At 41.8% G+C, this 22,569-nt stretch overlaps 1 protein-coding gene across 1 annotated transcript in view; it reads left to right on the forward strand.

The window, feature by feature from the left end:
• Positions 1 to 3,573: 3,573 nt before the first annotated feature.
• Positions 3,574 to 22,569, forward strand: part of COL6A5 (collagen type VI alpha 5 chain) — a gene marked incomplete at both ends in the record, with an annotated part of 100,382 nt that continues 81,386 nt past the window's right edge. The window contains 6 exons of the mRNA XM_084247816.1: positions 3,574 to 3,640; positions 5,424 to 6,023; positions 9,089 to 9,721; positions 13,929 to 14,489; positions 17,191 to 17,745; positions 20,620 to 21,195. Coding sequence (XP_084103942.1) covers positions 3,574 to 3,640; positions 5,424 to 6,023; positions 9,089 to 9,721; positions 13,929 to 14,489; positions 17,191 to 17,745; positions 20,620 to 21,195 — 2,992 coding nt within the window. The remainder of the gene's footprint in view (positions 3,641 to 5,423; positions 6,024 to 9,088; positions 9,722 to 13,928; positions 14,490 to 17,190; positions 17,746 to 20,619; positions 21,196 to 22,569) is intronic.

Here is a 22,569-nt window from a genome sequence, read left to right on the forward strand (position 1 = left end):
AAGGCAATGAAAAGTGAGCCCACACATCACAAATTCTACTTCTCTCAAGAGTACATGCAAATGAAAAATAGACAGATCAGAACAACTTATACAAAAGGAAGCAAGAAGATAATGGAAAAAACCAATGAGAAGCTGCAGTGAAAGATGCCTTCAAGATGGCTGAATAAGAGATCCCAGGCTTGCATGACCCCCTCAAGGATGATAATTTGGGATTCATCTCTGTGCAGAAGTGGCTTTGTGGGAGCTTTGGGACTGTGAACCCCTGTTGCAGTTCAAGACCGAGGAGAGCCATTTTGAGAAGGTAGTCTTGCACCCAGGTAGTTGACTTTGCTGACTGACTGTGGTCTCAACTACAGAAAAGTGGACAGCTTTGTGTTCTTGAAAGCTCAGATATAGCCTCTTTGGCTTGGGTTCTGTAGATGATGGGGAGGTTTGTTTTTTTTTTTAATTATAAATTTTATTTTTATATTCCCCATACAATTGTGACCCCCTTATTTTGACTCCAATTCCTCCCCTCCCCGCCCATCACCCTCCATAGACTGTCTGGTTCATAGTTGTTTGTTGATTTTGATTTTTACCTTCTTATAGTTATTCTTTTTCCTGATCCCTTATTTAAGTTTTCTAGATTCCTGCTATGAGTGAGACCATCCGGTATTTTTCTTTTTCTTTCTGGCTTATTTTGCTGAGCATGATCCCTTCCAGCACCATCCATGTTGCTGCAAATTGCTTGTGTTTATCTTTTTTGAATGCTGAGTAATATTCCATGGTGTATATGGACCACATCTTCTTGATCCAGTCATCTATTTTTGGGCATTTGGGTTGTTTCCAAAACTTAGCTATTGTAAAGAGTGCTGCTATAAACATAGGGGTGCAGGTGCTCTTTGGAATTGATGTTTCTGTGTCCTTTGGGTAAATACCTAGGAGTGGAATTGCTGGATCATATGGAAGCTCTATGTTTAGTAGGTCCAGAAATCTCCACACAGCTCTCCACAGTGGTTGGACCAGTTTGCACTCCCACCAACAGTGCAGGAGAGTTCTTTTTTCTCCACATCCTCGCCAACATTTGTTGTTGCTAGTTTTTTTAATATGTGCCATTCTCACTGGTGTAAGATGGTATCTCATGGTAGTTTTGATTTGCGTTTCCCTGATGACAAGTGATGTTGAACATTTTTTCATATGCTTGTTGGCCATTTGCATTTCCTCTTTGGAGAAGTTTCTTTTTAGCTCTTCTGCCCATTTTTTGACTGGATAATTTTCTTTGTTTTTGTTGAGTCTCATTAGCTTTTTGTAGATTTTTGTGATCAGTCCTTTATCATTAGTGTTGTGTGTAAAAATGTTCTCCCAGTTGGTTGGGTTTCTCTTTGTTTTGTTATTGTCTCTTTTGCTGTGCAGAAGCTCTTTAATTTGATGAAGTCCCAGCTGTTTATCTTTGCCTTCACTATCACTGCGTTGGGTGATGTGTCTGTAAAGATGTCTTTGATGTGCATATCATGTAGTGTTTCGCCTATATTTCCTTCTATGTATTTTATGGTTTCAGGTCTTATGTCTAGTTCTTTAATCCATTTTGAGTTGGTTTTTGTGCATGGTGTGAGGTAGTAATCAAGCTTCATTCTTTTGCCTGTAGTGACCCAGTTTTCCCAGCACCATTTATTGAACAAACTTTCTTTGCTCCAATGCATATTCTTTGCTCCTTTGTCAAAGATTAGTTGACTATAAATCTGTGGGTTTATTTCTGGATTTTCTATTTGATTCCATTGGTCTGTGTGTCTGTTCTTGTTCTAATACCATGCAGTTTTGATGATTATGGCTTTGTAGTATAGTTTGAAGTCTAGTAGTGTGATGCCTCCATTCCCTTCTTTTTTTTTTCAGGAGAGCTTTGGCTATTCGGGGTTTTTGGTGATTCCATATGAATTTCATCAATAATTGTTCTATTTCTTTGAAGAATGACATTGAAATTTTTATTGGTATAGCATTGAATCTGTATATTGCTTTGGTAGGATGGCCATTTTAATAATGTTTATTCTTCCAATCCATGAGCAGGGGATGTCTTTGCATTTCTTTGTGTCTTCTTCTATTTCTTTTAACAATGTTTTATAGTTTTCTTTGTATAGGTCCTTTACCTCTTTTGTTAGATTTATTCCCAAGTATTTGATTTTTTTATTTAGATAATAAAAGAGATGGTTTTTTTGATTTCTTCTTCAGATTTATTGTTTGTGTATAGGAAGACTACTGACTTTTGCGTGTTGATTTTGTATCCTGCCACTTTACCCAACTGATTGATGAGTTGAATTAGTTTTTCTGTGGAGTTTTTGGGATTCTCTATGTATATTATCATGGTTTGTTTTTTAAAGGTTTCAGGCATATTAGCAACATGATCGAATTGGCATTCATGGCAGAATAAAGGAGAGATATGAAGGAAAGAGATTAGAGGCAGAGATGAGTTAGGGGAGATCCTACAGTGGACTCGTCAGGGCACTGGGTGAGGGTGGGGAGTAGAGGGTCATGGATTCAGCTTAGGAACAAATAGTAGCCAAAAAATAGAAACAACCCAAATGTCCACCAACTGATGGTTTGAGAATGTTTTATATTGATACAAAATAATATAAGCAGTAAAAAGGAATGGAGTACTGATTTATGTTACATGGACAAACTTTGAAAACCTTAAGTTAAAAGAATCCAAACACAAATGGACACACACCTTATGATTCCATTATATTAGTGTCGGGAGTAGGTGAATCCATAGAGAAGGAAGTAGACCAGTAGTTGCCAGGACCTGTGGGAAGAGGGAAACTGTAGGAAAAGATAACTTCAGAATAAGAATCATTCTTTATTATCTGCTCTATCTCATTACAGGCAGCTCTGTTTTTATTACTGGCCACTTGATCTATTTCAGAGCAACTGAAATAGTGGAATTTCTATCAGATTGTCATTTCCCATGAAGATTTCTGATTGATTGTGAGCTGCATAGAGAGAAATGCTGAAATTAATTTGTGAAACTGAGGATTACCATAAATGAGAACAGTTTCCACCAGGTCTAATGAAGAAGTGAACATGGGTAGCTGTTGGCTTTGTGGAGCCAAGTTATATGTGTGGTAGTCGTGATTGGCACAACAATAGAGGGCGGAGAACAGTGACTGCATGCATTTAGTGAGGACTTAGATTTTGTACAAGACTTACTATAGCATGGTGGCTAAGAGTAGGGGCGCAGTCACCTGTCTGGGTTAGAATCCTGCATGCACCTGCGGAGGCTCTCTGTGTCACATGGTTATAAAAATCATACCTTCTGGTAACACTGCTGGGAGGATTAAATTAGATGAAACTTGTAAAGCATGAGAAAAGCATCCGAACCATGGAAAGGGCTCAGCGAACCTTAGCATTGTCTGTTCTCATTAGGCACACCAGATGCTGATGAAGGCTTTAAATATGCCTGCTATTGTTTCCAGAATACTTGTTTATAGCATGTTGTACTCTGACACAACTTTCCCAGTCATCATTTCCGGGCATACAGAGATATTCTTATTATTGTAAATATTTTCTTTTACAGAATAAAATCAGGAAACCTTCACTAACAAAATGAAGATCCTCCTAATTATATCAGTCCTGATCGTTTGGACTAAAACACTGGCAGATCAGAGCCCAGGTACCAGTATATTTTATGCTTTTTAGGAAAATAAATATTTTTCACATTTCAGTAAATATTTATTTTAAAAGCTAGAGCTAAGAATGTATTTTTTTGCTAAAAAAATCAAAGTAAATAGCATTTAGTTGTGGTTGGAGGCATGCAATATCAAACTTAATCTCTTGAAAATGACAGAAAACCAAGGGCAAAAGTCATGATTTATGCTCCACCCAACTGGAAAATGTTTAATTCATCACTCATTTGCTTAAGTTGCAGAGTCACCTCCTTTGTGTCTAGGGCAGTTTGCATCTTGATCTCAGTAAATGGAGAAAAAGGAAAAAAAGGAACCCCACATGGGAACTAAATTCTCTGTATTTTTACGGTTAAACCATTGCCTTTAATGTTATTTTTTTAAACAAACTTGAAATAGGAGAGGCGTATATCCATATATATATATATATATATATATATATATATACACGAACACATAGATACACGTGGAGAGGGAGAATATACATATGCCTTACCAACCTACCTTTCATTCTCCATATAATCTTATTTATTTATACTCCATTTATACAGAGGCGGGGGTGGGGGGGAGAGATGGAAAGACAGAGTGGGGGTGGAATGAAAGGTAGGCTTTTCTGCTCTTCTGTAATTACTAAAAGCATAGCACAAAGACATTTTTAACTCTGCACTGTGCTACCCTAGGGTTTCCTATTGAATTTCCAAGTGACTTTCTTTTTTTTTTTAAGATGTATTTATTTATTTATACAAGAACCGGGGTACAGGCCAGATGTGCGGGAGGGCGAGAGGATTCCCTAGAGACAGAGCAGAGAGCAGAACAGGCAGACTGACGAAATACACTGCTGAGGGGAGAAGCGGGCGAGACAGGAGAGGTCTGCTCGCCATGTGGGTTGTTCCGCGGCTGGTGGGGATCGAACCGGCACTGCAGAAGCTGTGGACAGCTTCACAGCGCTGCGCTCAATCACCTGTGCCACCAGGGGAGGCCCTTCCAAGTGACTTTCAAAGATGATCTAGTTGTTGCTCTTTGGCACTGACCAGCACATTGCTAGTTCTGAGTGTAGAGCTGGATGGCTGGCCGCTGAAGCAGATGCTGCTGGTGCACCACCTCCCCAGCTGCTGGGGATGTTGCCTGCACCACCTCACAGGCATACTCCACTTTCTCTGGAGAATTGCTCTTGGCCTTCCCAGAGCCACCTTACCCAGGGGATTGAGCACATTTCCCTCTGCTCCATCCCTCCGGTGCCTGTGGTGGTCTGTAGCCAGTGACGGCCTGAGAGAAGAATGCAAAAACTGACCCTCTTGCCTTGAAGAAGGACGCTCCTGTGCTGCTGACAGACTCCTCAGTTCTGGCCAGGGTTAGACACCACGCTCCTCCTCACTCCAGCCCGTCACTCAATCCCAGTCTCAGAACTGCTGCGCAGTCTTCAGCCAAGGCAGCTGCGTTCCTGATACTGTTTCTAAAAGTTACTGTTTGTTCACAGACCACTTTGGGACTTTATGGGATCATGTTGTCTATTCTTTCATACAGTAGCAGAGTTTGGGTTCCTGCAATGGAAAAAGAAAGTGTTGCGTAGAGAAAGAAGATTCTGTTGTGTGACTTGACCAAAATTCTCATGTTTGACATCTTAGCAGAACACAAATAGAGTTTCTTCTGTTCGCTTTGGGACTCTGGGTTACCATAACACTGGGACATAGTCTCAGGATCTTAAATGATTACTGAAAATGTAAAGGCTGAATAACCATCTTAGTTTGGTTTGCTGTCATTTTGTTTTGGTAGGGCCAGGCCCTGAGTACGCAGACGTGGTGTTTCTGGTGGACAGCTCCGACCACCTGGGAACTAAGTCTTTCCCTTTTGTGAGAACCTTCATCAGCAGAATGATCAGCAGCCTCCCCATCGAGGCCAGCAAGTACCGTGTGGCCCTAGCCCAGTACAGCGACTCGCTCCACAATGAGTTCCAACTGAACACCTTCAAGAGCAGGAACCCCATGTTGAACCACCTCAAGAAGAACTTCATGTTCCAGGGGGGCTCCCTGCGCATCGGGAATGCTCTCTGGGAGGCTCACAGGACTTATTTCTCCAGACCCACGATCGGCAGAGACAAGAAACAGTTTCCCCCGATTCTGGTGGTCCTGGCTTCAGCTGAGTCCGAGGATGACGTGGAAGAGGCTGCCAAGGCCCTGCGGGAGGATGGGGTGAGGATCGTCTCAGTGGGGATGCAGAGGGCTTCTGAGGAGAACCTGCGGGCCATGGCCACAGGCCAGTTTCACTTCAATCTTCGGACAGTCAGAGACCTCAGCACATTCTCCCAGAACATGACACAGATCATCAAGGAGGCGGCTCAGTACAGGGAAGGAACAGCTGAGGCTGATGTACAAGGTGAGGGAGCCCTGGAAGGAGAGGTTGGCTAGTCCCCCTATGATCAGAACTTGCCTCTCACAACTCCTAAGATACTTTTCGTGATTAGCCATGTTCAAGTGCTGGAAATTTCCACACAGTACATCCTGCTGTTACTTCCTTCTGCCTTTGCTTGTGCTTTTTTTCTCTGGCAGGAATCCACTTGCACCCCATTGCCTTCTTAAACTTCAGTTACCCCTGTCATGGTGTAGCTCTCAACCTTGCAGGCATGTCTTCCCAAAGGGTTTCCTTTCACATTTCTTTTGGGGTCACACAGTATGCAAGTGGTGATAGTGGTACCTGCCACATGGCATCATTACCCATTTTTTTGTGTTGGTCCCCTGATCCCCGCGAGTGAGCCCCTGAGAGTTCATACCACTGTGAGGGAATTTTTGGCAACTTATATTCATGTCTCACTTTTTGGGCCTATACTGTAGTGCCTGACAGTGAGCTGGTATTCTCTCTTTTTTTAAAAAATAGGATATTTTATTGGGGTCATTTTGTCTTTTTTAAAGTTTATATTTATTTTCTCATGTTATTGTTAATTTGGGAGCAGCATTTGCTTTCTCCCCTCAGGTGTAGTCCCTGTCGTTCTCCCACCACCACAGCACCCATGACCCATCACCACAGTCCCTTGTGCTCGTCCCTCCTGTTTTGGCCCCTCTCCCCTCTCCCCTGCTATATGCCTCAGATCTGTGGTTAGCTTGCAAGTTTTGTCTTTTTTCCCTGACCTTTTGTTTGGTTTCTCTATATTCCACAAATAAGTGAAACCATCCAGTATTTATCTTTCTCTTTCTGGCTCATTTCACTGAACATAATCCCTTCCAGCTCCATCCATGTTGCTGCAATGAGTTTATCTTTTTTGGTTGCTGAGTAGTATTCCACTGTGTATATATAACACATCTTCTTGATCCAGTCATCTCTTTGGGGGCATTTAGATTGTGACTGGATCAAGAAGATGAAGAAGAGGTAAAATGAGACAGGAGGCTGCCTAGGCAGTGTTGGTGATTAAGTAGAACAGGCAGTACACAGCTCAAGAAGGAAATGTCCTCCAGAAGAAGGTAGATATAGTCCCTGGCATGATGGATTTTCCTGACTGCATCTGTGCTCGGCTGACAGTAGTGAGCTGAGCAGGTGCTGTGTGGTTCTAAGACTCAAGGAAACCACCCAGTATGGTACAAACTGGCCTGAACCCAGAGTCACACAGTGCTTCTAACGGGCTCTGTGAACTTGGGGAGAGGATGCTGTCTCTCTAAGCCCTGTGGCTGCAACCTCATTTGTAAGACATGGGAGTTGGGATGGTCTTGAAACAACCTTCCTTCTTTAACACTCACCAGTTCCATGGCTATAGATGGGCTGATATTTTTACTTACACCAGGCTAGGCTTTAATAACAAACTTCCCACATGGTAAGAAGTTTATTTATTTTTCTCATAACATAATGAAGCCAGCATTCAGTTGTTTTTCTTTTATTTAGGTACCTAGGCTCTTCCCTTTTCTAGTATGACTTCCAGAGTGCCCTGGGGACTGGCATATAGCTGTCAGAAGCGGAAAATATGGCAGATTATGCATGGGATGGTTCAATGACTAAACTTGGAAGAGGCACACACTACTCTATTCACCTTTCTCACGTTTTGGTCTCATGGCCTCACCTAACTGCTTAGGCAACTCAGATCTAGTTCTATGTCTAAGAGGAGGAAATGGGTATTGGTGAGTGTCTAGAAGTCTCTGCCACTGTTAGTGTTGCCCCTAAGGTATGGGAGAGCCCCTTTCCCTGCACCCTCCCCATTCCTCCCATTTCTTCCCTTGCATTCAGGTGTTGATGGTGAGTTGAGCAGGTACTGTGTGGTTCTAAGATGCAAGGAAGCAAAGTACAGAGTTTCTTGTTCTTCCATCTTTCCTTCTGTTATCTTGTCTAAGAACCGTTATCTTGTCCTTGACTTGGCAATTGTTCTTCATTGAAATCCCCGAATTCATTATTTCTCCTCAACAACTGGGGTGATATTTAAGATTTAAATAAGATGTGACTTCTGGGCCTCCCCTGGTGGCGCAGGCAGTTGAGCACAGCACTGTGGAGCTGTCTGCAGCCTCTGCAGTGCCGGTTCAATCCTGGATGGCCGGCGAGGGTCTCACATGGCGCGGCAGACCTCTCCTGTCTCGCCCGGTGCTCCCCTTAGCAGTGTATTTCGGTCAGTCTGCCTGTTCTGTTCCCCGCTGTCTCTGGGGAATCCTCTCGCCCTCCCATGCATCTGGCCTGTACCCCAGTTCTTGTATAAATGAATGGATAAATCTTTAAAAAAAAAAAAAAAGATGTGACTCCCAAGTGATTTGTACCCTGCTTTCCTCTGACCTCATCCCTCATTGTCCCACTCACTCATAGGCTCCGGCCACTCTGGCTTCGGCTTGTTCCTACCTTTGCTGTTACTTCTGGCAGAGTTCCTCTTCCTGAAAAAGAACACATGGCAGAATCCTTCTTGTCATTCATATCTCAACTCAAATATGCTTCTCTCAGAGACACCTTCCCTAATTATTTTATGTCTCAGATAACTTAGTCCCCAACATGTCTCAGTCATGTCATCTATTTCATTTCCTTGCTGTGTGATATAGTTATTATAATTATATATTTAACTTATGTAATTGTTATATATTTTATAATATAGTTATATAAATTGAATATATAATTATTACTGTATTATAGTTAATAATCTAATGAAATAATATAGTCACATAAAATGTGAGTACTCTGTCCTAGGCTAGAGATATTTCTGCTGATGCACCTCTGGTTCCAGCATTGGAGAGTGGTGGTGGTGGTCATGGAGGTGACAGTAGTGAGGTGAAGGTGTGGGTGGTCGAGGTGATGGAGGTGGTAATGATGGTCGTGAAAATCATGTTGGTAGTGGATTAGGTAGGAAACATTCTTCAGACAGAGGGAACAGCACTGCAAAGCCTCTGAACCACTGACCCCATCAGTCTTGTTCTGTCACCAAGCGACCTCTGTTTTGACTAGTGCCTTTTGTGCTAATCCTCATACTTTTTCTCTCTCCATAGCTCCCATCCCTGTGACCTGTCAGAAAGATTCACTTGCTGACCTTGTGTTCCTGGTTGATGAGTCAGTTGGGAGCATACACAATTTAAGGGATTTACAGCGTTTCCTGAGGAACATTACCTCCTCTGTGGATGTCAAGGACAACTGTGTGAGGCTTGGACTTATGAAATACGGCGAGACGGCCGAGACCGTTTCTTTTCTGAATTCAAGCAAAACCCAGTCAGAATTTCAGCAGCAAATCCAGAAGCTCTCTTTCCGCACTGGGAAGTCCAACGCCGGGGCTGCCATTGAGAAGCTGAGGCAAGAGGGCTTCTCAGAGGCAGGCGGCAGCAGAAGGGCACAGGGCGTGCCCCAGATAGCGGTGCTTATCACGAGCCGAGCCTCCGATGACCAGGTCCGTGACGCTGCCCTGAGCCTTCGGCTGGAGGGCACGACTGTGTTCACCATGAACATCCAAGGTGCTAACAACACCCAGTTAGAAGAAATAGCTTCTTACCCTCCAGAACAGACTATTTCTAAGCTGAAATCGTATGCAGATTTGGCAGGTTATAGCAAGAACTTCCTGAAAAAGTTCCAGAATGAAATATGGTCCCAGATTTCTACACATGCTGAACAAATGGAGCTCGATAAAACAGGTATGCTTTAAGGCCTCCCTGGTGGCACAGGCGGTTGAGTGCAGCGCTGTGAAGCTCTCCGCAGCCTCTGCAGCGCGGATTTGATCCCAGCCGGCTGGTGAGAATCCCACATGGCATGGCAGACCTCTTCTGTCTCGCCCACTGCTCCCCTCAGCAGTGTATTTCATCGATCTGCCTGTTCTGTTCCCCACTCTGTCTCTGGTGAATCCTCTCACCCTCCCATGCATCTGGCCTATATCCCAGCTCATGTATAAATAAAATAAATCTTTAAAAAAAAAAAAGATATGCTTTAAAAGTGACTTGTCTTATTATAAATGTAAGATGAGTAGTTGCTTAAGACTCGAGCAGGAGAGAAGACAATGGATTGGGCTGTCGGAAAAGTCATGATGCATTTTTGCTTGAAAAACTTAGAAAAAAATACGTCATGACTTTTCCAACAACCCAATATTTGGATAAGGGAGATTTGAAGTATAAAAGCATTCTAAAACTTGATTTTGATGATGGTTGCAGAATTTCACAAATTTACTAACAATCACTGAATAATTATAGGGGAGTTTTTTAGCATATAAATCATACTATAATAAAACGTAAAAAAAAGTTATGAAATATTTTCACAGTATTGATGTCCTTAAAGAAGAAAATGAAGTTGCCTGTAATCTCATCTTTCAGAGAAAAACATTCTTACACTTGTTTCTCTTGACTTTTTAGCCTCTGCTCTCTCGGTACACTCCTGTACACTGAGGCACACACATCCATTCATTAAAAAAATGACAGAACACTCTCTGCATCAGCACTACCCAATAGAAATTTCTGTCATGGTGAAAATGCTCCTTGTCTATGCCATTCAACAAGGTGTCCACTGTTGACCACTGAGCACTTGAAATGTATAACTTTAGGGACTGTACTGTAAATTTTATGGTAGCTTATTTTAATTTTAATAGCTACATGGGTCTAACAATTGTTGTATTGGAGAGTGCAGGAATATAGAGCTGGGTGACTGCATCAGTTACAGTTACACTTGGGTGTGACTAATAGGAGAAAAATACCAGCAATGGCAGCAGGATAAAGCTATTTTTCCTCTTACACAAATAAGTCCTAAGGTAGCTAGACATAACTGATATGGTACCCCACAGTGTTGGGAACCCCGTGTCTTTCTAAATTATTGTTTTGGTTTTTGTGGCCTTTATCGCCAGGATAACAAATGTGAGTTAGCTGCCCCAGACATCATATTCACAACCAGAAAGCAAGGAAGAAGGAAAAAAGAAGAAAACAGGTCTCCACTGCCTTTTCTTCAAGGATATTTCCAGAAATGACACTCACCATTTCCACTTACATTCCATGTCACACGTAATTGTAGAAATGGGAGCTAGAAGATGTGGTTTTTATTTGTGGAGACAAGTACTTAGGTAAAAACTGGGGCTTCAGGTAGTGTAGGAGTCAATGTATATTGAAAGAAGCCAGCATTTTCTGCCTTACCCATGTTTCTAGCAACCTTATATCATGGACTTTTGTCCATTTTCTCAAATATTCTTGTGCAATATTCTTTTTAGGTTGGGAATAATATTTCATGGCATGAATATATCATCATTGATTTAACATATCATTTCCTGGGTGGACAGTTCACTGCTAATGTTCTGTTCTTACAAAAGTCTTGCACGGGTCATCCTTGTATCTGTATCTTTACTGACAACCATGGTTAGTTTCTCACTTTTTTTATGTTTTCTGTTTTTTGATCCCATCATGCTAGTTTAAGATGTTCTAGTTAAGACACTTTGTGAATCTGCTATCGTTTTACCAAGCTCATTTCAAAGGTACATGACGAGGCATTTGATGTGACTTTGATTTTATCTGATTCTGAGATTTCTACTGTCTTCACGTATTTCCTCTGCATAGAAAATGCTCCTATTGGAACTGGAATTTGGCAGCATTCATATGGAAAAGAATTAAAATATTCCAGTGACGCTAAAAGCTCATTTTAAATTCAAACCCGTCAATTAAGGCTGAAGGATACGTCTGGGCCAGTCCTGGATTTCTCCTGGTAACACATCTACATTACAAGGCAATGACAGGAAGCAAGTCCATAGTACCCCCTGAAGGATAGGTAGGGGAGTCCCTCAGAGTGACAGGCACCATGGTCTAATGCCAACTGTTAGGGCACAAGAGCAATATAGGGAACTTACAATTATGTAACGAGAAAAACCTATTATTGTCATCATAGAACTTCAAGTGGGAAGGCTATCGAGAGGGCCTGGCTCTTCTCCCTGCAAAGTCCTCATGAGTTGGCTTCTTACCAGTTCAGTGGCTCTTAGATGTTGGTACCTGCTCTTAGATGTTGCATTCCTCAGAAGCAGACGCCAGACCATGATTCATGTGAGATTGATATATTAGGAAATATCCCCAAGAAGAACTGGAGAGTGCTAGGAAAGTGAGAAAATGGGATCCAGAAGGGAAGGATGAGAACCAAACTCTTGGGGTGGGGTGGGGTTGAGCCCATGGGGCCAGTCTAGAGACAGTGTGAATTAAACCTTAAAGTTGTACTGGTTAGAGGTCATTGTAGCTAGAGAATTTTTATTCTGGCTCACATGAGAGAATGTAAATTTCCAGACACTGGCTCAAGTGCCAAGCACAGAGTGTGCCAGCAACCTGAGAGCAGCCCTCCCACAGACAGGTGCCAGCTGTTGAGGGGAAAGCACCCGGAGCTGGTGCACAAAAAGGGCAGAGGGGCACCAACAGCATTGGATGTAAATTGGGCAGTTTCCTAAGGAGCTTGTTACTGATTCAGCAGCCCAAACCCTACCCTAGACCTACTGAATCAGTCTCTGAGGGTAGGGCCTGGGCACCTGCATTCTACTAATCTCCCCAGTGAGCTCATGCTGGCAATGCAGGAGTCCCACCCACTTTGTGAATTTGCCATGGTTTAGAGTATTTTGTAGTTTCAGGATGATCAAACACAGAGAACCAGGCTGTATTGCTTCAGTCACTGCTGTATCCACCACATTCAGGACATAGTAGATATTTAGTTTATTAACTAGAAGTTTGTTAAATCAAGGGGAGAGTCACATTAACCAGACCAAGAGGTCCATGTAGAGAAAAAGGAGAACAGTTATCTTTGTAATGAGAACTTCCAGAATACTGAATATTCATGTCCTCTGGGAAGTTAGTTTTCTCCCCGTAGACATGCCACATGAGAAGCTGAATTGTCACAAGAAGAGAGCTAGAGGTTGGGGAATCAGAGCAAGGGCAGCCAGTTGGGTTTATTTTTCAAGAAAATGTGTGGCTCTATACCGACATCTCCTTTATGTAACTGCAGGTGAGGTTTTGGGCCAGGGAACAGTCTCCGATTGAAGTTCTTGAACATTTTCTCAGTGATGGAAATGTTCTATATTTGCTGTCCGAGAGGCTAGCCACTCGCCACATGGTACTATCAGGCTCCCGAAGTGTGACTAGTGCAACTGAAGAGCCAATTTAAACTTTTAATTTAATTTTAGGTAGTTTAAGTTTGCACTATTATAACAACATGTGACTAGTGTCCAATGTACTGGACAGCACAGTCCTAAGCAGAATTGACTCATGTTTTTCTCTCCTCTATTTCTGATCACTGATGTCTTCCTTCTGAAAAGCACCCAAATCTTCTTTATTTGTTATACTAATCAGTCCATTCTGGTTAGTTTGAAGTGTTACTGACCTGACATCTACCCTATCTTTGGCAGATAACGGCTAATCTTTGTCCTAATATTTTATGTTGAGTTCATAGCTTCATTCTCAGGGTCAAATTTATTTCTAATATTTCTGATTTCTTAAGGACCAACTAACTCCCCATGGTCTGTAGTAGTATCCTTAGCTATAAATTGCAAAAACAGAAAAAAGATAAAAAAAACTTCTGAGGTGCCTAAGTTGTCTGTCTTGTATTTTAAAAATCAATTCATGAACTCAACCAGATATTTGCACAAATAACCTGAATTTTAAAAATATCTCCTTTCTCCTACCCAATTTCAATGAATGGCTAGATAGAGTAACAAATAGACCATTAAGATGGTTGGAGCATTCTTTCATAGGAGATGGACACAAGGGAGAGGTGGACAGACTCTATACATATGTGGAGAGTTGCCATCCATGAGAACCTTCGTGTTCCTCTAGTAGCCCTCATGCAGAGTTCTCTCCAGATTTCCTATAATAAACCAACCATTTTCCCTTTTTGTTTTAACAGGTTGTGTGGATACAAAAGAGGCTGATATCTATTTCCTCATTGATGGTTCAACGAGCATCCAGAGACGAAACTTTGAGCAAATCAAAGACTTCATGTCAGCGGTGATAGAGATGTTCCGCATTGGTCCGGACAAAGTCCAGATTGGAGTTGTGCAGTATTCCAATAGGGTGGAAGTGGAATTTGCTAGCAATGTCTACTCCAATGCTGTGGACTTAAAAAAGGCTGTTTTTAATATCAAGCAACTGCAAGGCGAGACTTTAACTGGAGCAGCCCTGCATTTCATGCTGTCAGAAATACAGGAGGGCAGGAAGCAGAGGGCAAGTCAGGTCCCCTGTTACCTCATTGTACTGACTGATGGGAAGTCCATGGACAGAGTCCTGGAACCTGCTGAGAGACTGAGGGCTGAACACATCACCATTTATGCAGTAGGCATTGGGGAGGCCAATAAGATGGAGCTGCAGCAAATTGCTGGGAAAGAAGAAAGGGTTTACTTTGGGAACAATTTTGATGCATTAAAAAGCATAAAGAGAGATGTTATTCATGACATCTGCACTGAAAAAGGTAAGCAAAGCAAGAGAAGGCTTTTTATCTCTGCGTTCATTAGTTTCTTCAGGCAGACACATGGCCAGACTGATAAAAGGGGTGATGGCACCAGTTGTCTCATTAAAATTTTGGCTACTTCCTGTATCACCATGGAGGGAATTGAGGCAAATGAGTACAGTGAAAATTTTAGGCAGATTTTAATTCAACTCACTTTTCTACTTGAGCCTCAAATTTCCTCAGACTATCCTTATAGGTTTAGTAAATACAGTATTTCCTGAATGCATCTCTAGTACATTGTAGCTATTGTTATAAAGTAACAAGAGTTAGGATGAGCAATTTGTAAATTTCTGTACCTAACTGTTATCTTTTTCTTATTAATAATAACCACTTAGTAATTGAAGATGGTATATATTGATTACTAGTATTAGCACATGAAAATTTTGCCTGCTGCTGAGAGGCCTGGTCGCTTACTGGTTGAAATAAAGGATGCTGGGATCAAGCAATAAAAATTCAACCCCCAGGCTTATCACTTATTACCTGCGTCCCTAAAATAGGTTATTTACTGCCTATCTACCTTGATTCTCTGGTGTGCAGGTTTGTTGTAATGTAAAGCTTAAAGGTGGTAACTCATATGGAGCACTTGGAGGAATACCTGACATGTAGTAAATGCTATAAAAAACTAGCTGTTGCAGAAGTTGGTTAAGTGTTCATCAAAAGAAAAATAAACAAGTAGAATTTACAGTAAATCCTAAGTGATGGTGGCACCTGTTGTTTTCCCTGTTACTGACAATAGTAGAGTTGGGTCTTTAGGATGTACTTAGAGTAAAAGCATGTAAGAGCAAAAGTTCCCCAACCTTTCCTGGAGTTGATGGCAAGAAAAGTTAAAAGGATTTCAAAGAAACATAAATTAGATTGTAGCTCAGGCCCTCTCCAGGGAGAAGGTCTCAGCTCAGTCAAAGGAGACACAGTGTGTCTCTCATGGGTCAGGTAGTTGCAGTTCAGGTGCCTGAACCTCACACACTTGAAGAAGGAGGCAGACTGTGGACAAGAAAATGTACAATAAGACAGTGAACCGAGAAGAAAGAAAACTAAGGAGCAAAAGCTCATTAGCTTAGAAAAGTCCTGGCTAGTCTCAGCACTGATGTAGGTGGAGCAAGATACAATGTATTGACTGGTTAAGCAGCTGTAACAAAAAAGATCCCAAATGATACAACATAAGCTATTATTTCTCTCTTAGATAATAGTCTGGGATGAGCAGCCCAGGTCTGGTAGAAAGGCTGTTCCATGCTTACACATGGCTCCATCTTCACAGTAAAAGTAAAGCTCCAGTTCTCATCACCTGCATTCATAGGAAGGGTCAAGGGGGCGCGTCACACTGCATGTTAAGATGTGGAAGTGGCCACTGCATTGCTGCTTATTTCTACTGCCCAGAACTTAGCCACTGAACCACATCTAACTTTAGAGAGGTCAGGGAAATAGTCTTTACCTGCACAACCATCTACTTGCTGAAAGTTTATTAACATAGAAGAATGGGAAAACAGAAATTAGGGGACAAAAAGCAGTCTCTGTCAGATAGATACTAGAAGGTACATCCTGTGACTGCTAAACCCCATGTAAAATTAATTCCTTTTGCATGTGTTTCATGGAAGAGAGGCTTCCATAACTCCACAGTCTTGGGGCTTTTCCAAGGTCACAAACGTCTTCAGTAACTTCCCTACTTACAACTTCCAAGATAGCCCCAGAGGGCAGCTTGGGTGTGAAATGATGGTCTTAATTCCCCATGTTAAAACAAATTAACATTTTTTGTTCTTCTATAGCCAGTGTTATTTGTTCATTTTCACTGTGGGATAGACTGAGTGATGAGAGTGATTATAGATCAGTATAAATACTGATTTATGGCATTTATCAAATGACTTCAAATTATTCCAGAAAATAATAATGATAAAGAACACTTGTGGGGCCTCCCCGGTGGCGCAGCGGTTGAGCGCTGGGTTGTGAAGCTGCCCGCAGCCTCTGCAGCGCCGGTTCGATCCCCGGCTGCTCCCTGGCCACTGGAGGAGGGTCCCAAATGGCACAGACCTCTCCTGCCGCCCGCTGCTCCCCTCAGCAGTGTGCTTCGGTCCTTCTGCCTGTTCTGTTCCCCGCTCTGGTGAATTCTCTCACCCTCCCGCGCTTCTGACTGTATCCAGTGCTTGTATAAATAAATCAAATAAATAAATAAATAAATAAATAAAAATAAATCTTTTAAAAAAAATTTAAAAAAATAAATAAAAAAATAAAGAACACTTGTGTTTCAAAAATATACATAAACACTGGAATATTTGTCCTATGAATGTAGCAAATTGGTTATTTTTCTCTCTGTCTCCTCTGTGATCAACATTGCATTTTTATGCAAAAGGATGCTTGGCATGTCCTGTGCTTCAAGAATTATGAATGAATGATGTATGAATAGATGATGCATGCATGCAGGTCTGAATGAATGAATACACACTTTGGAAGTGCATTTCCTCTTTCAAACTACTTGGATAATTACCAGTGGATTTCTGATTCAGGATTCTAGCCAAAAGGCTTCCCTTAAAGAAGGAATGAAATTTTCAAATGCAATAGCAAATGCTTGACTTAATTTTCCATGTTTTCTGATGAATGCATTTGTTATTTCTTCATAATCTGAGAACAATGGCCAACCTGGTTTATTTCTGATCTTTCTGATAACATGCAGGATGTGAAGACATGAAGACTGACATCATGTTTCTGGTGGACAGCTCTGGCAGTATAGGACCTGAAAATTTTGAGAAAATGAAAAGCTTTATGAAAAACCTGTCAGCTAAGCTTCAAATTGGTGCAGACAAAATCCAGATTGGTGTTGTTCAATTCAGTGGTGATACTAAGGAAGAATTCCAGCTTGATAAGTACTTTACACAAAAAGAAATTTTGGATGCAATAGACCGTCTGTATCTCATAGGCCAAAACACTTTGACTGGAAAGGCACTAAACTTTGTACCTCAATACTTTACCTCCTCCAAGGGGGCCCGTTTTGAAGTCAGAAAGTTTCTCATCCTCATCACAGATGGAGCTGCACAGGATGATGTGAGAGATCCAGCTAAGGCTCTCCGGGATAGAGGGGTGATTATCTTCTCTGTGGGGGTATATGGCGCCAATAGAACTCAGCTAGAGGAGATCAGTGGGGACAGCAGCCAGGTCTTCCAAGTTGAGAACTTCGATCATCTAAAGGCAATAGAAAATAAACTCATCTTTCATATGTGTGCAGTCCATGGTAAGTGACGTTGCTATCCTTCAGGATGCAAAGATTTGGGCTGTTGACTTTTTCAGGTGGGGGGAGCCGTGGCTTGTACTCAGGGATTGGTGCTAAGTTTTGATCTGTCTATGTTGTATTGAAACACCCATGACTTTCAGGAATGTTCCAGATTACAGATTTTGTCAGCTAGTTTGACTTCAAAATAGTTTGACATTGGCTATTTAAAATATATTCAAAGCAGGTCTCCAAATTTTACATTAAATTCCCAGCTCTTTAATACTTGGCATACCTAGATTTCCCAGAGCCAATTTTTTTTTGTATATTTTTACTTTATTTTCTTACATTGTTGTTATTTTTGTACAGTAATTGATTTCTCCACTCGCATGTAGTCCCCATAAAGCTCCCATCACCACTGCACCCGTGATCCATCACCATAGTCCTTTGTGTCCTTCCCTCCCCTATTTTGACCCCTTCCCACTCCCTCCCTTGCTGTATGTCTCAGATCTATAATTTGCCTGCTAGTTTTGTCTTTTTTTTTCTTCTCTGACCCTTTGTTCAGTTCCCCTATATTCCTTCTATAAGTGAAGCCATCCAATATTTTTCTTTTTCCTTTTGACTTACTTCACTAAGCATTATCCCTTCTAGCTCCATCCATGCTGCTGCAAATGTTTTTGGCCTTTTAGGTTGTTTCCATATCTTAGCTATTGTGAATAGTGCTGCAATAAACATGGGAGTGTAGGTTTCCTTTTGAATTAATGTTTTTGTGGACTTTGTAGATTTCTAGCTGTGGAATCATTGGGTCATGTGGTAGATCCATTTTAATAGTTTGAGGAACCTCCTCACAGCTTTCCATATAGGTTGGACCAGTTTGCACTCCGACCAGCAGTATAAGAGGGTTCCTATATTTCTCCACATCTTCACCAGCATTTGTTGTTGTCAGTTCTTTTAATATGGGCCATTCTCACCAGAGTGTGGTGGTATCTCATAGAGTGGTTTTTGATTTGCATCTCCCTGATTATAAGTTACGGTGAGCATTTTTTCATATACCTGTTGGCCATTTGCATTTCCTCTTTGGAGAAGTGCCTTTTTAGTTCTTCTTCCCATTTTCTGACTGGGTGGTTTGTCCAGAGCCAATTTTTAACACCAGATGATTCCCCCAGAATTGTTTCTTGGCTACCCATACCAATTGTTAGGCAGTACGTAATTAAAAATACCAATTCATCTTCTTCTTGGTTAAATCAAATCTACCTCCTCCCCCCAAAAAACCCTCTCTATATTTTAAAGATACAGTGTATACTTTTTGTTATTTCACATTATTCTTCTTAACTACTATTAGGTAGGTATTTTTATGTTTGCCTGTTTATGTGACTATCCCTTTGGAAAAATTTAATGTTTTTTTTTTTTTAATGAGTGCTTGGGGCATCATTTTTATCTCACAGACTATAGAGCTTTTCAAAATGTAATGAGCAAACTTCAGTTTGAACCCATTAATTTTAATGACTCTTGTGTGAGAACTTGGTATAAATCCACATATAAAACTAAACACACATGTACTTTTAAATCCATGGTATGCTATTATGTATATGCTATTATCTGTATAGTAAGTTTGTTCTAAGTAGTTCCTTGGCAGCATAGAGGCCTCCTTTGGACATCATCCTTCAGAATTAAGTGTGGGAAATTTTTAGAAGGTTTACAGATAAAATATCTTAGTATAAACTGAGTTTTATGTGATCATTCTAAGCTTTCTCTTGTGACAGCTTAGTTGGAGTTTTTCTTCCTCTAAGAATGGCAGTGGTTCCAAAACCCTGGTGACTTGAACACATTGATAAGAAAAACTTAGCTTAAGGCCATCTTTGAAATCTGCAGGGTCCTTCTTGGCCTTTCTTCATTTTGATAAATGCAATTTTATGAAGACCCTGTCTGTAGCAAAAGGTGAAATTTCAAATGACTCATACACTAGGTTGACTCAGAGATATTTATTAAGTCATGACTAGTTAAGTCATGACTTAGTGGGTCATGGCTCCAGCTTCCTACAGATAAAGCCTGGGCTCACCAAAACTGAGATTTGATATTCGAGACCTCCCCTCCAGAAATAAGAATTGGAGATAAGTTAGGAAGGTGGAAAGCAGAGAAAGTGAACCTTTGTGAATATGCATTTCAATTATCGAGAGAAGGAAAATAGAGGAAAGCACATGCTTTGGAGACCCAGCCAAAGTCATCTCATGCATGGCTTTTAGCTGGAGAAAGGCTTGAGGCTTGGGGTAAGCGCTCGAGCCTCTACTGTCCCCCAACGTGGGCCACTCTATTTCTGAGTTCTAATTCAGAAGGTTGGGGCAGGAGCACTCATAGATGCAGAGAGGCATGGTATGCATGGGAAAGCTTGTCTGCTGGAAACTGAGAAGACAGCTGGAGCCAGATGGCGTGGGGTTTATATACATTCTAGAATATATATATAAACTAGAATCCTAGTTTATATATTGAGCCTCTGAGATCTTTAAAATAGAGGCCAGTCTGGCAAACATCAGTCACATCTCATCTTTGCATTGTCATTGAACTACTTCCTGATATGTTTTTTCCATTGAAGGCCTACTTAGCAGAAGGCAGTACACATCCTAGAGATTTAGCATAATAGGGCATTGTGTGTCATAAGAAGTACTGATGGCAGGTCAGGTGTGTAGGGGACAAATGTCCTCAGATCGTGATCTGGGCAAGTGTCCATCTCTGATGCTCAGAGTCTGTCTTTGCAAAATGGCAGCCCCCCACCTCTGAGAACTAAGTGAGATGCAGTGTCTGGCACGTAGTGGGCTAGTGGCAAGTATTTGCTTGCTTTCCCTCTCCACAGTCTGTGGAACACACTGTAGGCAGCTCATGATGCCTACTTTCTTCTTTCAGATTGTAAAAGAATTGAACTGTTAGATGTTGTATTTGTGCTGGATCACTCAGGCAGCATACACCCACAACAGCAAGAAAGCATGATTGACCTAGCTGTCCGTTTGGTGAATAAAACGCATGTTGGCAGTGACCAAGTGCAGTTTGGAGCTCTCAGATACTCTGACCACCCTGAGGTTCTTTTCTACCTTAATACATACTCAACCAAGCAAGCAATCCGTGAAAATCTGAGGATGCGCAGGAGCACCGGAGGGAGTACCTACACTGCCCGGGCTCTTGTATTCTCAAACAACCTGTTCACCGAGGAACATGGCAGCCGCATCAAGAAAAATGTGAAACAGATGCTCATTGTCATCACTGATGGGGAGTCACATGACCGAGAGATGCTTAATGAGGCAGCATCGAAATTAAGAGACAAAGGCATCATCATCTATGCAGTGGGTGTCGGAAAGGCCAACCAAAATGAACTTGAGATTATAGCTGGGAATAAAAACAATACCATACATGTAGATGATTTCGACAAACTGAAGGATGTCTACCACACTCTGCAAGAAAGTATGTGTAACAACTCACAAGAAGGTAAGCTGTGATTTTAAGTTTCTGTGGGGATAGCAGTAAAATTGTTCAAATGAAAAATTAATATGTTTTCACTTCCCATCACTGGTGTCATAAGTGGAACATGGAAATGGCTCAGGTGCCATTTTTTTCCACTTTAAAAGAAATGCGTTGATTGAGCGAGATGTAAAGGTCCCTTCCCACCACGGTGTGTACTGAAGAGATTATATCAGGAGGTTTCAGGGACATTCTTTGTTGTCTCACCAACACGCTGCCTTTCTCTTGGCACAGAGGAGCTCTTCTTAAGCTCATATTCTCCTCACCCCATTTAATGGCTGCTGGTGCCACTCTGTTTGCTTCATGGTCTCAGTGCAGCCAGCAGGCTTCAGTTTCAGTGCAAATGCAAATGGACACTTGCGTGGTTTCAAGACCCAGTGTCCTCAAAATGGGGTTTCAGGTGTCCTGTGGAGTCATGGAAGTCCAGGTGGTCCAGTGTGCCTCTCTGGATAAGGATAAGTGCAGAGGGGAGGGTAAAGGAGTTGAAGGCAGGCTGGTAGAGAGTGCCTCCTGGGAACAGGAAGGGCAGGGGCCTGAGGAGACTCCCTGAGATGCTGCCGGGGTAGGTAGGCTGGCCGCGTTCCAGCTGAGCGAGGAAGGTCAGAATCCTTGTCAGGTAATGGCCGAGTCCTCCAAACCTGGAGAATGAATCAGCTGACTTCCTTGCTCCTTTCCTTCTTCACTCCCTTCCTGGTATCTACCGTCTCTTCTCCCCTTTTGCCTTCCTCTACCATTTTGTTTTTTAAATATCTTTTTAAAATTTAAAATTTATGTATTTATTTTTGTGTAGTAGAACTGGGGTACAGGCCAGAGGTGCAGGGGGTGAGAGGATCCACCAGAGACAGCGAGGGGAACAGAACAGGCAGACTGACTGAAATACACTGCTGAGGGGCATGGCGTCCAAGTCAGGAGAGGTCTGCCGCACCATGTGGGTAGCTCCCTGGCCAGGGATGGAACGCAGGCTGTTTTGGTGACGGTGCTGAGACTTACCCCTCTACTCCACCAGGGAGGCCCCAGAAACATTTTTAAAATGATAATTTTCAACACAAAGGTAAAGTGGAAGCATTAATAATAACAGGATTTCTAATAGTAGTACCATGATGTGGATGAACAGTCCAGCCTGGTATGTTGAAGGGATTTCTAGCCTCGGTAGTTACCTTTGAATGAATAAATTCAATCAATTCAAATTTCTTACTTTCTTTCCCTGAGTAACTTTCAGTATCTTTTCAAATGTATTGTGTAAATTATTGAATTCTGAAAATGACTACCATTTTTCTATTCCTGCTAATTTTCCTTCTCTTTGTAGGCCAGTGAGTCTCTCCTCTGTTAATATATCTCAAT

Source organism: Talpa europaea (genome assembly GCF_964194135.1).
Source record: "Talpa europaea genome assembly, chromosome: 11".
NCBI classification, from domain to species: Eukaryota; Metazoa; Chordata; class Mammalia; order Eulipotyphla; family Talpidae; genus Talpa; species Talpa europaea.